The sequence below is a fragment of the Peromyscus eremicus genome, chromosome 9 (assembly GCF_949786415.1).
Source record: "Peromyscus eremicus chromosome 9, PerEre_H2_v1, whole genome shotgun sequence".
In the NCBI taxonomy this organism is placed as follows: domain Eukaryota; kingdom Metazoa; phylum Chordata; class Mammalia; order Rodentia; family Cricetidae; genus Peromyscus; species Peromyscus eremicus.
Window position 1 is genome coordinate 84,537,790 of NC_081425.1, and position 17,221 is coordinate 84,555,010.

At 42.4% G+C, this 17,221-nt stretch overlaps 1 protein-coding gene across 2 annotated transcripts in view; it reads right to left on the bottom strand.

Annotated features, from left to right (window-relative positions):
• Dcp1a (decapping mRNA 1A) overlaps positions 1 to 17,221 on the bottom strand; it is a 55,027-nt gene that overhangs the window by 13,474 nt on the left and 24,332 nt on the right. For both annotated transcript variants that reach the window (XM_059273959.1, XM_059273958.1), the window contains exons 4-5: positions 12,699 to 12,765; positions 4,856 to 4,994 (exon numbers count right to left, since the gene is read on the bottom strand). In XM_059273959.1, the coding sequence (XP_059129942.1) occupies positions 4,856 to 4,994; positions 12,699 to 12,765 (206 nt within the window). The remainder of the gene's footprint in view (positions 1 to 4,855; positions 4,995 to 12,698; positions 12,766 to 17,221) is intronic.

Genomic DNA, 17,221 nt, shown 5'->3' on the forward strand with positions numbered 1-17,221 from the left:
CGGGCCAGTCTGAGCTGAATTTTGAGTAAAGATTCATTTTGTGTGGGCGTGTATGCATATGGACACCCAATCATTTCAATACCACTTCAATTCGAACTTGCTAAAAAGTGATACTGCGCCAGGCATGGTGGCGCATGACTTTGATCCCAGCACAAGGAGTCAGAGGCAGGCAGATCTCTGTGAGTTCGAGTTCAGCCTGGCCTACAAAGTGAACTCCAGGACAGCCAAGGCTGTTACACAGAAACCCTGTCTTGAAAAAACAAAACAAAACAAACAAAAAAAGTGACACTGCAAGTGAAAATATTTTGGTTGCTAAAAAGAATCTTTGGCTGGATATGTGGCTCACTGATGGGTGCCTACCAAGCACGCCCAAGGTCCCGGGCTCAAACAGCAAAACTGCAAAATAAACACAATGCAACATAACACACACAAGACTCCTTAAAGATGACCCCTGAGGAACATGCAATTACGATGTTTTGGAAACCTAAGTCACATTTTAAAGATTTGTTGCCTGGCTGTGGTGGCGCATGCCTTTAATCCCAGCACTTGGGAGGCAGAGGCAGGCTGATCTCTGTGAGTTCGAGGTCAGCCTGGTCTACAGAGTGAGATCCAGGACAGGAACCAAAAGCTACAAAAAGAAACCCTGTAAAAAAAAAAAAAAGAAGAAGAAGAAGAAGAAGACGAAGAAGAAGAAGAAGAAGAAAAAAAAGTTCCAGCTTTTGTTAAGTACTGTCTACGTCAGGATGACAACAAAAACAACAACAAAAGAAGAAACATGCTCAACAGAGGACTAGAGCCTCAAATATTAAATGAATGGATAGAATGCTACATTTCTCCTACTCAAATGATAATTCTCATATTAGTTCAGATTTTTTTTTTTTAAAGACAGGGTTCCTTTAGACTAGCCTTAAACTCATTATGTAACTAAAGCTGGTCTTGAACACTGATCCTCCCATTTCCACCTTCCAAGAGTTGGGATCATAGGCATATGCTCCTATGCTTAGCTCCAGAACACATCCAACCAGTGTCATTCAACTGAATTAGGGTGAAAACAATCTGTAAAAGGCTATGAAATATTTTAATCTCCTAACATGCTGCTTTTTTTTTTTTTTTTTTTTTTGGTTTTTCGAGACAGGGTTTCTCTGTGTAGCTTTGCGCCTTTCCTGGAACTCACTTGGTAGCCCAGGCTGGCCTCGAACTCACAGAGATCCGCCTGGCTCTGCCTCCCGAGTGCTGGGATTAAAGGCGTGCGCCACCACCGCCCGGCAACATGCTGCTTTTTGAACAGGGTCATTCATCATCAATCACTATCAACCCCACTATAGGGAATGATTGGCACTGAATATCAGAGGGACATAATATTGTTGAAGTACTTAAAAGCAGAAGGTATAATGCTCAGAAATACTAAAAATTGGGAGCGTCACTAAAAGTCCAGATCTGTCATTTTTTCAGAGTGAGGCTAGATGATCTGGACTCAGTAGGTCACCTGGTAATCACTGCTGGGGCTGTACTCTAATGACCCCTTCACTTGGGGAGCAGGCAATGAATGGGCCTCAGTTCCACTGTGGCCCATGTGGCTCTTGAGTTACTAGACTTTGCAATCCTTAAATAGAACTTGTGAGATGATGTTGAGGTTATGGGCACCTCATGGGCACCTCACTAACTGTTCTGAAGTACTTTAGGGCATTTTGGTACTTGTATAGGGCCTTTGTTGAAGGTTTATTTTCTGTGTTAATGATGGCAATCAGCCACAAAATTGAGGTGATATGTCCAATCACACACAAATTTGTTGGAGGATAATTTTACAGAATTTGGTAAAATCTTTGAGGAGGTTCAATTCCCAGTATTATAGAGTGGTGCAGTGGCACACACCTGTAATTACAGCACTTGGAAAACTGGAAGCAGAGGTTCAAGGGGTTCCTTTGCTACAACAATGAGCTGGAAACCAGCCTAAGGAAAAACCTTTTCATCTACTAATTCTATTTCAAGTAATTAATCTCAGGAGAAGATTAATGTGATATATGGTGACTTAGTTCCAGGACTGTATTGCCGAAGTTTTTTTTTTTTTTTTGGTTTTTCGAGACAGGGTTTCTCTGTGTAGCTTTGCGCCTTTCCTGGGACTCACTTGGTAGCCCAGGCTGGCCTCGAACTCACAGAGATCCGCCTGCCTCTGCCTCCTGAGTGCTGGGATTAAAGGCGTGCGCCACCACCGCCCGGCTATGTATTGCTGAAGTCTTAAGGAAAAGAATTAAGCCAGGCAGTAGTGGCCCATGCCTTTAATCCCAGCACTTAGGAGGCAGAGGCAGGTGGATCTCTATGAGTTCTAGGCCAGCCTGGTCTACAGAGCAGGCTACACAGAGAAACCTGGAAGCAGAGGTTCAAGGAATTTGGTTCTTGAAAAACCAAAAAAGAATTAAGAGAAATCTAGGGTATTATTTACGTAAAGTTCCAGTTGGGAATGGTGGTGTACGCTTATAATCCCAGCAATAGGAGGCAAGGGCAGGTAGATCTCTGTGAGTTTGAGGCCAGTGTGGTCTATAGAGTGAATTCTAGGACAGCCATGACTACACAGAGAAACCCTGTCTTGAAAAATAAACAAACAAATCCGAACATACACAAACCACACGCACTTGGACAGAATTTTGGAAGGACACATAATGAAGTATTATCAATGGTTATTTCTAGCTGGCAGAATCACTGTATTCCCTTCCTTTCGTTTACTAATTATTGAGCATAAAATTTCCTAGAATATTATGCATTGCTTGCCTAAGAAAAATAATGGTATTCCTACATTTTGAAGAACAAGTAAAAATTTTTCTTAAAAATTCCCGCCCCCCCAAAACTTCGGAAAAAAATCAAAATCCAGGATCATGTCCTGTAGCTAGAAGCAATGCCAATTGGGTAGCTGTAAAGGTCTGTGGTTTTAGCTATATTTCATTACATGAAATACAAAAGTTGGTAAAAAATAAACTACAAGGATTGTAGAGAGGAAATGCTTACAGAGTTTTAAGTTTCAACCTTTATAAATACTATGCATAATGCTGGGTTTGCGCCAGTGTGGTAGTGTACAGTGTTTGTTTGAGGCAGAGAGGCGGGGGGAGAGGAGAGAGAGAGAATACAAAAGAGATAAGAGATGATTATCTTATATAAGCTGACTGAACAGGGAAGATTTAGAACTGGAATTAAATCTCATTAAACCTGAGGCTTGCTTATCCTCCCTGTGTCCCTGGTTGCCAATCTCTCAAGTCTATCCAAAAGAAACAGAGGGACCTGCCTACAGCTGCTGGGGAGAGTTCATCCAAACACTAAGATCCAGGTCTAGAGTCACTTCTCACATCAGCTCCATACAGCAAAACAGGTAAACAAGAAAGCAAGCAGAACTGTCATAGGGAAGCTCTGCTTATTTGGTTTTTAAAAACAAACAACAAATCCCTGTAAGTAAAATGTTAAAGACTTCACAAATCTTCAAACATTTCACTTGATGAATCTAACCTTGGATAATATCTTATGTATTCCAGCATTTTTTTTTTTTTTTTTACAATAGAAGATGCTGGCTGCATGATTTGCTTTTGCAGTAATTGAAAATAGAAACCATATCAGATTTTCAGACTGCCCACTTGACACTAGAGTTTCTGGAGTCTAGGGGTTGAGCGCAATGGTAGGTAGAATGCTCAACATTAGGAAAAGTGTTCAAAGAGAAAAGCAGCCTTCTTTCCTTTTGTGGTTTCTGCTTCTCGGCCAGACAAGTAAGCCAAGACCACTTCTTCAGTACCTGTCCTACTCAAGAGTATCAATTTCTGTCTAATGGGTATTTTGATCCAGTCACCACTCAGGGTAGTGATGATCAGTACACCCATGTGAACACAGAGGTAACGATAATAGTACAAGGTATTACTACGAGAAGGGATCTATGGAAAATAAGTTAGCCTTTAGACCAAACCAAACAATAACAACAAAAAAAAAAAAAACAAACAAAAAAAAACCCAAACTTCATTTTTTAATAATCATGATTTAGCTGGTTGGTGGTGGCACATGCCTTTAATCTCAGCACATGAGAGGCAGAGGCAGGCAGATCTCAGAGTTAGAGGCCAGCCTGGTCTACAAAGTAAGTTCCAGGATAGCCTGGGCTACACAAAGAAACCCTATCTTGAAAAACCAAAACCAAAAGAATACAATGTAAAACTGAATAGATAGCCAGGTGTGATAGCACATGCCTTTAATCCGAACACTCCAAAGCCAAGGTAGGTGGATCCCTGTGAGTTCAAGGTCAGCCTGGTTTACTAAGAAGCTCCACTGTCAGGATTATACCAAAACAAAAATCAAGATACAAAATTCTCCCCAAACCACAACCCCAAAAAGCAAAAAAAGCCACACTTCAAAACAAACAAGAGATAGAAAACACTGAATTTCAGAAAAGTGTCACATTTGGGTAATGATGGGCTCAGTTATGGAACACAAATGTGCCATTTACTATTATGGGGCACAAACTAGCAATGTTTTCATAAGTCCGTAAGGCCATCTAGCACTGAACAGGACTGCAGGGGTAAAGAGACACCATGACACTTTCCCCGAGATGCCGGCTTGAGCACCAGCTTCTGCTCTCCATGACCATTTTCTCCCACAGTAATTCTACAATGACTACAGAACAGAAAATGACTGTTAAGCTTTCCTCCCTAACCAGGTACTCTGAGGGAAGCAGAGCCTCCTAAGTCTGGCAGGCTTGAAATCGTAGACTTTGTTCTTTTCTATACTAATGACTGCTGTGGGTGCTGGAGTAACTTGGTCGGTCTCTAAGACTCCAGTAGGCCTCTTCCTCTCCTTTGGTATGCCCTGGGCAGTACCCAGAGAGCCTTACCCTCTCATACTCATCCTTGGCTCTGCTAAGCATCTCCAGGATGTCGATGGGCCTCTGGTCGCTGCAGCCGTTGGCCTGGCTGGGACTCTGTTTCTCTTGAGCAGCCTGCTGGGATCGCCGTGTCTCCTCTTTGACCACACTAGGAGGAGGAGAAACAGGGTTCAGAAAGGCCACATCACACAACTGGACTCCAGTACTCTCTTGTTGACTTCCCAAGGATAAAGTAAGATTGTCACATGACATTGTCCTTGCAATAGATAACAGGCCTTGGTTACCTAATTCCAGAAAACATATTACTTAACCATGTCACCATCTCAGCCATAACAGTGAACAGTTCCTTACCTTGAGAAAGACAAATGGAATCCCTTTCTGGAGACGGTAGATTAAGAAACCCATTCAAGCATCTCCTTTTCTCCTACAAGTAACTCAAAACCAGTAGAACTAAGTGGTAAATGGACATTATAAGACATGGAAAATTGCCGGGCGGTGGTGGCGCAGGCCTTTAATCCCAGCACTCGGGAGGCAGAGCCAGGCGGATCTCTGTGAGTTCGAGGCCAGCCTGGGCTACCAAGTGAGTTCCAGGAAAGGCGCAAAACTACACAGAGAAACCCTGCCTCGAAAAACCGGGAAAAAAAAAAAAAAAAAAAAAGAAAGAAAAAGACATGGAAAATTGAACAGCATACTGTGAACTAGTCTTGAAAACGGGGGTTGAGTTCTCTATAACCAGACAAAAGGATCTGCACTAAACTAGTAACCAAACTTAGGGTAGTTATGGGTATGTACTGTATTTTTATTGGCATTATTTAATTCTTCACTTTAAATTCCACAAGTTAAGAATGCCACACACAGCTTTTTACAGGCTTATATTTTAAATAACACCCTTGGTTCCTCCTTGTATCCTTCACCAAAGAAAAAAAAAGATTTGAAGCAATTGAGTAATTTCAGTAAAATGTTAGGTTTATGTAAAATGTATAGATTTTAATAATGCAACTAATTAATCAATGCATTCAGATTTTAGTCACATACTGCAGTGAATAGGCCTTCCTGCCATGAGATTTTATGGGTGCAAGTCTCACCTGGCAGTTTTGTTACCTGAGAACTCACAGACAACGATGACAGGAAGTCAAACAGCTCAGCAGCAAAAGGCTTATTTTGAAAGGACGTGCGTAACAGAAGGAACATGAGCAGTCCTAAGGCTGGTCACTTAGTGTCCGTTAAGACAGCCTGCCCAAAACTAATTAGTGTGTGTGTGTGTGTGTGTGTGTGTGTGTGTGTGTGTGTGTGTGTATGGCAATGATGTTCACTGACACTAGGTTAGACAATACCATTTTTTTACAAAGATAGAGCCAAGATCTCCTGAGAGATAGCTCAGCTGCTATGCAAATACATGCTTTGCAAGCACAAGGATCTGAGTTAGAGTTCCAGAATTTACAAAAAAAAAAAAAAAAAAAAAAAAAAGGGTGGGAGCTGCCTAAAACGATAAAGTGCTTACTGTGAAAACATTAGGATTTGGCTCTCCAGCACCTATATAAAAAGACAGGAGCAGCAGAGTGCATTTGGAATCTAACTATAAGGAAGTGGAGACAGAGGAACCAGACCCTGGGATTCACTGGCTGGCCAATCTACGTGAGTCAGTGAGCTCCAGGTTCAGTGAGAGAACCTGTCTCAGAAAGGTGAGGGTGACAGAGACACCTGACATCAGCCTCTGGCTTCCATCTGCATGCACGCACACATACATGCACGCACACATACATGCACGCACACATACAGACACAAACACACAAAAGAACGTGATGGTTCATGCTTGTAATCCTGCATTAGGGAGTCAGAGACAGGTGGTCTCTCTAGGACTCACTGGCCAGCCAGCCTAGCTTATGTGCTGGGTTCCAGGCCAGTGAGACCTATCTCACAACAAGTAAATACAAAAATGAAATAAAATTAAGGGTAACACCAAAAGAATGACACTCAAACTTGTCCTCTGGCCTATACACACCCACACACACACCCACACACACCAAGATATCAGAATCATTATGAGCTTTTTTTTTTTTTTTTTGAGATAGGCTTCCTATGTAGCTGAAGCTAGCCTCCAAAGACTTCTGCTTAAGCATCCTGAGTGTTGTTATTATAGGCATATACCATAACACCCAGCTGCCACTCTGAATTTATATATAAAATTATCATATGTGTAAGGGTGTTTTGCTTGCATGCATGTCTATGCACTACATGTGTGCCTGGTGCCCACTGAGGCCAGAAGAGGTTGTTGGATCACTTAGAACTTGTGAACTGCCATATGGGTGCTGGGACTCAAACTTGGGTCTTCTGGAAGAGCAGCCAGTGCTCCCCATTACTGGGCCATCTCTCTGGCTCCCATTCTAATTCATTAATTAAATTTCTGTTTTTGCTTCTGACTCACCAGTGCTGGATTACAGGTGTGTGTCACTGAGCATGCCTATGCATGCTCATGCAGAGGCTCTCTTAGAGAGTCTCTCCTAAACTGGGAAGCTCCTGTTTCCTCTAGGCTAACTGGTCAGTGAGCTCTGGATTTGCCTGTCTCCACCACCAGTGCTGGGGATTACACCTCAGGTCCTTGTGCTCAGATATCAACTGTTAAATCCTTAGGCCCGCATGCTAAGATGTTCTGTGGTTCTGTAAGAAAGGTGAACTTGTAGACGTTCTCAAACTCTATTTGACTATAAAGTTCTTGCCTGTCTTACATTCTAGGCAAGTGTTCCACCACGGAGCCACATCCCCCGAACCTCTGCTGCTTTAGAGTAATGCAGTTTTTCCTTCTGGAATCTTAGCCTGTAAGAAGGTGATTACTCCCACAACAAGAACTGCAGCAACACAGGCTTCATAGTAGACTAAAAGACTGGGCAGTGATACGAGAATCCGATCAACACCAGTAGCGTATCTAATACTCAGCTAAAGGCCACACCACCCTAGCCCACCACAAGAAAGGACTCCAGCACATAGGCTTTTCTACCTACTTCCTTACTTGCCACCTAGCTTGGCCAAGCTGGTGGTCAACCCTTCCCTGACTTGGACTGGATCTGTGATTCTGGTTGAAAAACAGTATTCTCTAATAATCCCCACTGTTTACCCACAGAACAGAACAGACCATGGTGGTAAGGAAGAAACTCACAAGAAAGAGGGCTGGCCTGAAGGTCTCTTCTAGGTCAAACTTAACGGACAATGCTCTCTGTGGCAGCTTGAGTGAGGATGACTCCCACAGGCTCATGTATCTGAATGGGCTCCAGTTGCTGAAACTTTGGGAAGGTGTGGTGGTTTGAATGAAAATGGCCTATAGGGAGTAGCACTATTAGGAGGAATGGCCTTGTTGGAGGCAGTGTGTCACTGGAGGTGGGCTTTGGGGTTTCAGAAGCCCAAGCCACGTCCAGTGTCACTCTCTCTTCCTGCTGCCTGCTGATCGAGATGTAGAACTCTCAGCTACCTCTCCAGTACCGCATCTGCCTGCATGCTGCCATGCGTCCCACCATAACAATAATGGACTATAAGCCAGCCCCAATCAAATGTTTTCCTTCTTTTATAAGAGTTGCCATGTTTGGCTGGAGAAATGGCTCAGTGGCTAAGAGCACTGGCTGTTCTTCCAGAGGTCTTGAGTTTAATTCCCAGCAACCACATGTAACTCTCAGCCATCTATAAAGGAATCTGATGTCCTCTGCTGGCATAAAGATATACATGCAGATAGAGCACACATATACATAAATCTTAAAGTAAAAAAGAGTTGCCATGTTCATGGTGTGTCTTCACAGCAATAGAAACAAACCCTAACTAAGGCAGAAGTATTAAGAGGTTTAGCCTCCTTGGAGGTGTGTCACTGGGTGTGGACTCGGAGGTTTCAAAAGCCCACTCTCAGCTTGTGCTCTGTCTTGTGCTTATGGAGAAAATGTAAACTCTCAGCTGAGCACAGTGGTGCACGTTTGACCCCAGCACTCATCTGGGAGGCAGAGGCAGTGGATCTCTGTGAGTTTGAGGCCAGCCTGGTCTACAGAGTGAGTTCCAGACAGCCAGGGCTATGTAGAGAGACTGTCTTAGGGTTCCTATTGCTGTGATAAACACCATGACTAAAGGAAACTGGAGAGGAAAGGGTTGATTTGGCTCACAGTTCCATATCACTGTATTTTACTAGAAGAAGTCAGGGCGGGAACTCAAGCAGGGCAGGAAACTGAAGGTAGGAGCTGATGAAGAGGCCGTGGAGGGGATGCTGCTTGCCTTTAATCCCAGCACTTGGGAGGCAGAGGCAGGTGGATCTCAGTGAGTTCAAGGCCAGCCTGGTCTATGGAGCAAGTTCCAGGACATATATAGAGAAACCCAGTTTTGAAAACCAAAACCAAACAACAAAAAAGCACCCCCCCCCCAAAAAAAAGGGACAAACCAACCCAGGACCACCAGCCCAGGGATCAATCACTAATTAAGAAAATGCCCTACAGGCTTGCATACAGCCTGATCTTACTCAGACATTTCCTCAATTGAGGCTCCTTCCTCTCTGATGACTCTAGCTTGTTATCAAGTTGACATAAAACTAGCAAGCACAGAGACCCTCAGTCAAAACAAAGCAAAACAGCTGGGTGGTGGTGGTGCATGCTTTTAATCCCAGCACTCGGGAGGCAAGAGACAGGAGGATCTCTGTGAATTTGAGGCCAGCCTGATCTACAGAGCGAGATCCAGGAAAGGTGCAAAGCTACACAGAGAAACCCTGTCTCGAAAAACAAGACAAAACAAAACAAAACAAAACAAAACAAAAAAAACAACAAAAACCCAATCCAAAACCAACCAACCCCAACACCAACCAAACAAAGGTGCCCACATTGCTCCAGCGTCATGCCTGTCATGTTCCTGACATGGTGGTCAGGGAGCCAGCCTCAGAAACTGGAAGCCCCAGGACACATTTTTCTTCTATACGTTGCCTTCATCATGATGCCTCTTTACAACAACTGAAAAGTAAGGCACCCTTGCCTCTCTCCCTTCTCAAAGTCCAAAAACATGCACCTAAGATAGATCAAGAGCAGAACATACTTTCACAAGCTCTACAAAGTTTGCTCAGCCATTTCTGAGCAAACACTCAAAGTTTTTTTTTTTTCTTTTTCTTTTTCGGTTTTTCAAGAGTTTCTCTGTGTAACAGCCCTGGCTGTCCTGGAACAAATCAGCCTGCCTCTGTCTCCTGAGTGCAGGGATTAAAGGCATGTGCCACCATGCCCAGCCTCAACATTCTAAATTTTAAGGTTAAGTTTAGAATTTTGTCATTGACCAAAGAGAGCATCCGAAGTTTAGATCTAAATAGATAAAGGCTTAGGCAGTCACTCAAATTTCCCACATGGCCTCTCAGCTTTAAGTTAAAGAATTTTTATTATATTGTGGCTATCCATCAAAGAGGTTATAAGAACTGTATCTAACAGAATGTGGACTGACAGACACGCTTTATTTATTGTGGTGCTGGAGACTAAACCCAGTGCCTGCCTAGAACATTTACCAAGGAACTTCATCGCCTGCCCAAAGTCACTTGTTTAAATTCACAAGATAGCTGGGCGGTGGTGGCTCACGTCTTTAATCTCAGCACTCGGGAAGCAGAAGCAGGAGGATCTCTGTGAGTTCAAGGCTAGCCTGGTCTACAGAACAGAGCGAGTTCCAGGACAGGCTCCAAAGCTATAGAGAAACTCTGTCTCGAAAACAAAACAAAACAAAAAAGCAAACAAAACCCCAAAAAAGCACAAGATGTGGAAGTTTCAGCATTAGTCAGTGGGGTGATACTGACTGACATAGAGAACAGAGGTATATGGAGGCAGACAGACAACAGTGAAAGACCGTTGTCCCCTCTTCTCCTTTTTCTTCAATCTCTGGTGACCAGAGACATTTATCCCAGAGTTAGTGGCAATGTTTGTGAGGCATTCTCTTCAGATATAAATAGGCCAAGCACTCAAAAAGTCACTATCAACTGGGCACACTTTTGGGGACACACGGTCTCCCTCCCTTCTTACATAGCTGAAATGTGCTATGTCACCCAGGCTGATCTTGAACTCACAATCCTTTCACCTCAACCCTGGGATTACAGACATCTGTAATCACTTTCAGTACTTCCTTCGATTCCCATTTCTATTTCCGTATCTATTTTCGGGCTCAGTACAGTCTTCAGATGGGCCTTCAGTCTTCAGCTCTAGTTACCACTGAGGTTTTTAGTATGTAGAATGCTGCCAAGGCCCTCAGAAGAAACTTCAAGATGATTTTCCTTCAGTAGTTGTTAGGACTCAAACAGACAGAATCTCTCGTTTGGGACTAAAGACTCTAATTTGGCAGGAGAAAATATCAATGTATTAATATAGTCCAAAGTTTAAATACATCTGCCACTTTCGTGATCAAATAAATGCCTTGGCTGAGGTCATGAGGCAGGGCCCCAGGAGCTCAGTGCTAGCATGTTTGTGTTCTCATGTGATGATGCACTTCATTACTACAATACAGCAAGGTCCTTTTCCCATGTTAGCCCATGCTCCTGACTTCCTATGTCTATACCACACCACATTCTACATGAGCAGAATAAACCTTTTCTCTCTATAAACTCAATGGATGCCACTGATGAAAAGTAGTGTAACTCCACAGATAAAATGTTTTAAAAGGAAGTGTGCTTAAGAAAGCCAACACTTCTCTAGTAAGACTGTCAGTTTACAGGCAGCAAAGCCCTCCAAGGTGCAACCAGCAGTACCTTACAGCCAGAGCAGCTGACAGAACAGTGAGTGGATGGATACACGTTCAGTTAGGACACTCCAGCAGTCCTGGGTTATAACCTGACCTTTGTATGTGGACCTTCTAAAGACATGTAAGCACACCTAGAATTGAGGTTACTGGGTTAACTATTAGACTTTCAAGATGATTAATTCAAACTTATAGTTAAATAAATCAAGAATATTTTCCCCCAAATACACACCTTGAAGGGAGTAACAGAGGTTTTGGATTTGGTAGGAACAAGAGCTCACGGCAGATTCAGAGCAAATGCTAAAGCAGCAGCCAACCTGTGCCAGAAGACACCACCCACTGCACACCCTGCTCTAGTGCTGTTGTCCCAGGCCCTGTCTCGCACTATAGTGTCCTGGGCTCCCAGAATTAAGATGGGCAGCCTTGCACTATGGTCACTCAAGAGGTGGCTTCTACAGGCTAGCACAAGGACAAGAAGTCATCCTTTAGATCATTGATCTAGTGGAAATCATTTTCCAGACTTCAAGATTGTGAGTTTTAAATATCTTTTGGAAAACAAACTGTACACTGAGACTTGCTAAACCCACCCTGTGCTCAAACCAACTTCATCTAAAGGATATGTAATCTGTATCGAGCTACCGAACACAGTGCCATTCATTACAGTAGAAATTGGCATAGTTACTGTATATGGTGGTCAGCCTATGTGTCCTGGCGTACCTCATATTCTCTGCCAGGCATCTTGGCAACTGTAACCACAGCTAAGCATCTGTTAAACTGAACTGTCTGTAGGACTGGATACAATGGATAAATGCTACAAAGAAAAATTTAATATCCTGAAAAAATGCTGTTGACATTAAATCATTAAACAAATGTTCTTACATTTGTAGATAACAATCACACACATCAATTTAATGTATACACAACACAGATTAAAAGGGAACAGACATTTGTAAATACACTGATTAGTAGGATCATAGGTAATTTTTAGAAAAAATAATCTGCCTTTGTCAAACTTTTGGCAATAAAAAGGAAATTAAGAGGGATGTAAGTTAACGAGGAGATGTTAGTACTGAAGAGAAGTTGGGATCGGAGTAATGTTTTATCTCTCATTAATCTATAAAATAGATATACTTACTCAGCCATGAGTTTTGCTATGCGGTGACAGTCATTCTTGTCATAAAACCAGATACTGTATATCGACACTTGAAAAAAACAAAGGAAAACAGAAAGAGATAAGCATAAGGTTTTCAAGTCTGAGGACATGAACAACATAATACAGGATTTACCATCAGATCCTCAAATTATTAGTAATCCCTCTAAAGAAAAAAAGGAATAAATGAAACACAAAACTTCTCCCCCAGAAGTCCATTAACACCAGGACAGGTAAAATACTCGAGATATTAACAACAAAAGCCAAGTGAGGTGTGGTAGCGTATGCCTACGATCCAGCTATTCTGGAGGCTGAGGCAGAGGAAATGCTAGTCCAGGGCCAGCCTGGGCAACTAAGTAAAGTAAGGCTGTCTCAAAATAAAATTAAAAACCAGTTAGGGATATAGTTCAGTGGTACTTAGTTCATCCACAGTAAAACATAACCCTCCCCCTCCCACCCCTCCACCCCCCACCCCGCTCCACACACACACACACTTTGTTTTAAACATCATAATCTGCCACTAAATATCAATGTTCAGTTGGAACCTCCACTCACTCCTGCTTGATCCCGAAACCTCATTGCTGTTTCTCTCTCTTCAAACTTTGCCCTCTCAGAATCTCCTAACAAAGAAAAGGCACCAAAGCCCCGTTCTGAATTCTTGGCAACTACTGTAACCTCCTCCCATGTTGCCACCAGCAGCCCAAGTCCCCATCTAAAGCGTTCAGATTTTGACCATACTTGGGCACAAACCCAGCCTGTGGTGGACACATCATCACCCTGTATCTACAGCCTATATAATCTCTCTGCTTTAGTTCAGGAGTGTGGCTTCTCCAGCCTCAATCTCTGGGACTAGAGAACCCACCCCAAAAGTTGCTTTGCTTAAATAAACCTGTTGCTATACTTTTTCAATTTGGCTTGTTCTGGCTTACTGTGTCGGCGGAGAAAACCTATTAATCAGATGCACCATTACTTATATATTATCAAGAAAGAAAGGCTGCCAATGAACTAAGACTCAATCAGTATTGATGATTCCAAACACAAAAATACGAAAAGGTCTTAATTACAATGAAAAAGTTAACAGGAAGTTTTAAATAACTGATCAACTGTTCACACTCGCCATCAGTCAGTCACACTTCTTTGCCACCTTTTCTTATTCCCAGAATGGTGAGCCACATAACTAAGGACTTCAAAATCTTTGTTGCAGGATAAATTACTTTTATCATTAAAGATGGCAATATATAAACAAGCTTTTAAAGCAGGTTTTGGATATGATGTGTAGAAATACTGAAGATGCAAGTCAAAATAAACACATGGCTGGGGAATGCCCCCTGACTGTTCTTATGTACCACTCGGGGAGTGCAGTCTATCATCCTGGAGGTAACTCACTGGGACAGGAGCTTGAGACAGATGGTCTCACTACCCCTACAGCCAGGAAGCAGAGGGATGGATGCTACTGCTTAGCTCCATTAGTTTGTCTGGAAGTTAGGGCAGGTCTTCCCACACCAATTAACCTAATCTAGCTAACTCCTCATGGACATGTCCAGAGCCTTGTCTCCTAGGTGACTCTAGGTCCTGGCAGGTCGACAACCAATACTAACCATCACATCCTTTTTTCTTAGAAATGACAGCTTCATTCTATCCAGGAATCTCTTCTATCTTTGTAAATACCAGTGGAGCTTTTTTGTACGCATGTTTCTGAGTTCTTTATTTCCATTTGTCTATCTCTACCATGTCTTGATTAGTGTAGTATAGATGTATGGGGAGATTTTCTTTACGTTTTATTTTTGAGGCAGCGTTCTGGTGTTTCTGAGACAGTCTTGCAATGTAGCTCAGGCTGACTTCAAAACTCTTGCTCCTTCCTCTGCACGTGTGTGTCACCAAACCCAGACTAAGGCACTGTTTTTTGTTTCGAACATGTTGATTTATTTTCTACATTCTTAACTATACTAGAATTCCCAGCCCTGCAATGGATTTGTGTGAACTGATCTCCTATCTTGAGACTACCAAACTCTGTCAGCTCAAAGAGTTGTATAGACAATATCGTTTGATTAGGGACAGACTGAATTCCTATAAGTATTTGCTTTGACTCATCACAGTGGTCACAAGTTTCAGTGATATTCTAAACAGAATTGGATGAACATCATTGCCTGGCTCTTAATCTCAGAGGGCAAGCATTTAGTCCTTTAGCGCGCGCGCGCGCACACACACACACACACACGCTATTAGCTGCAAGTTTGGTTTTTCTTTTTGGTTTTTCGAGACAGGGTTTCTCTGTGTAGCCTTGGTGCCTGTCCTGGATCTCACGTGGTAGATCTGCCTGGCTCTGCCTCCCCAGTGCTGGGATCAAAGGCGTGCGTGTGCCACTGCTGCCCGGCTATTAGCTGTAAGTTTTTGTAGGTATGCTTCACCAAGGTACTGGGTCACTTCTATTCATAATTCGAGTTTTTATCATAAATGGACAGTGGATTTTGTTGGTCTTTTAAAAAATTTTCCTCAGGGGGGCTGGAGAGATGGCTCAGTGGTTAAGAGCACTGACTGCTCTTCCAGAGGTCCTGAGTTCAATTCCCAGCAACCACATGGTGGCTCACAACCATCTGTAATGGGATGTGGCGCCCTCTTCTGTATACATAATAAATAAATAAATAAATCTTAAAAAAAAAAATTTTCCTCAGAAAGTAATCATGAAGGCTGGGTGTGCTACTGGATTGTGGAGCACATGCATAGCTTGTGCAAGGCCCCAGCCTCAAAATAAGAACAAACACCATGTATTTCTTTAGTTTATTGACTTGGTAGACTTCATTTATTAATTTTCAATACTGAATCAACTTTTCCTATCTGGATAGAGCTCCCTTGGGCATTGAGTAAACTTTTTAAATGTATTAATGGACCTGATACGTTAGTATTTAGGAGAGGATTTTTGAGTCTATGTTTATAAAAACACATAGGCTAGTAGTTTTCTTTTTCCTCTTTGTTTTGGTATTAGTGTAATAACAGTCTTACAGAAACATCTGAGAAGCATTCCTTCTTTTCCTACTCTCGGGAGACTAACATTAGTGTCAATGCTTTTGAATTTCTTTTTCAGGAACATGTAAGTTACAAATACAGTTTCTTTAATGTGGTTCAGCAGTACTCAGGCTATCTATTTTATCTTGGTTGAATGCCACAGTTTGTGAGTTTTAAAGGGAGTTGTTCTACTTCTTCTAAGTCACCAAGAGTTGATAAATGCGAAGTTGTTCTTAAAATGTCATGTATCTAGGGCTGGAGAGATGGCTCAGTGGTTAAGAGCACTGGCTGTTCTTCCAGAGGTCCTGAGTTCAATTCCCAGCAACCACATGGTGGCTCACAACCATCTGTAATGAGATCTGGTGCCCTCTTCTGGCCTGCAGACAGAACACTCTATACATAATAAATCTAAAAAAAAAAAAAAAAAAGAAAAAAAGAAAAAAAAAGAAAAAAGAAAAAAGTCATGTATCTAGACAGTCGCAGGATTTGCAATTTCTTATCCCCCTCACCCTCCAACAGAGACAAATTTGATTTTGTTCTTTGAGACTGGGCCTTACTTTGTAGCCTATGCTACCTGGAATTCACAATCCTCTTGTCTCAGGATCCACATTCCAAGAATTACAAGCATGTGGTACTATGTCCATCTATCAACGTATGCCTGTACTCTCGTTAGCGTTGTTAAACATTTTATCAATTATATTGTCTTTATTTCACAGAACAAGCTTTTTGCTTCAGCGATTTTCCTTCACTTTCTCCAATTTCGCTGAAATGTGTTCTCATCTTTAATTTCTAATTAAATTTTAATTTTTATGCTTTGAGTTAATATTGCATTTCTTCTTCCCTTGTCTTTTTTTTTTTTTTAAGGTAAGGTTCCTCATAGGCCAGGATGGCCTTGAGCTCCCAATCCTCCTTCATTTTCCATGTGCATGGGATCATAGGCATGTGCAAGCACACTTGGTTATTTCTAATTTCTTTCAGTGGGAATTTAGTAAGTTCTCAGCCAGTGCTGCACAGAAAGGCAAGCATTTACCATGGCTTAAAAACTATGTTCCAGGCCAGAATGGAGACATAGCCCTCTGCCATTCCTATCCTGACTTCTTCCGTGGATGGGTGTGGGGGTTGGGATGGGGGAACAACCCTGGTGGTCACTTCTTCTTAGCAGAGCTTCCAATCTGCCAGGTTTACTTGGCTTGTCTAGTATTATTGGCACAAATTCCATGCAGTCCAAGGGAGGCCAAGTCCACCTGGGCTACCTTCTGTTGCTAGGCCGGCTTGCATTGTGTTAAGACTGAGAGAGACATCCTCCTGCTGGTCTGGTCTGGATATCTGTCACACCCCCCATCACCTTCTGGCTAGCCTTCAGAGTTCTCCAGTGTGTCGTATTATCTCCAGGTTTTATATTTGTACTTATCAAGAAGAGACAAATCATTTGCTTGATTGTTCAAGTCGTTGATATGCACTTTTATGGTTGGAAAACAGGAGTCTAAGAAGACGACTAGGTGGTT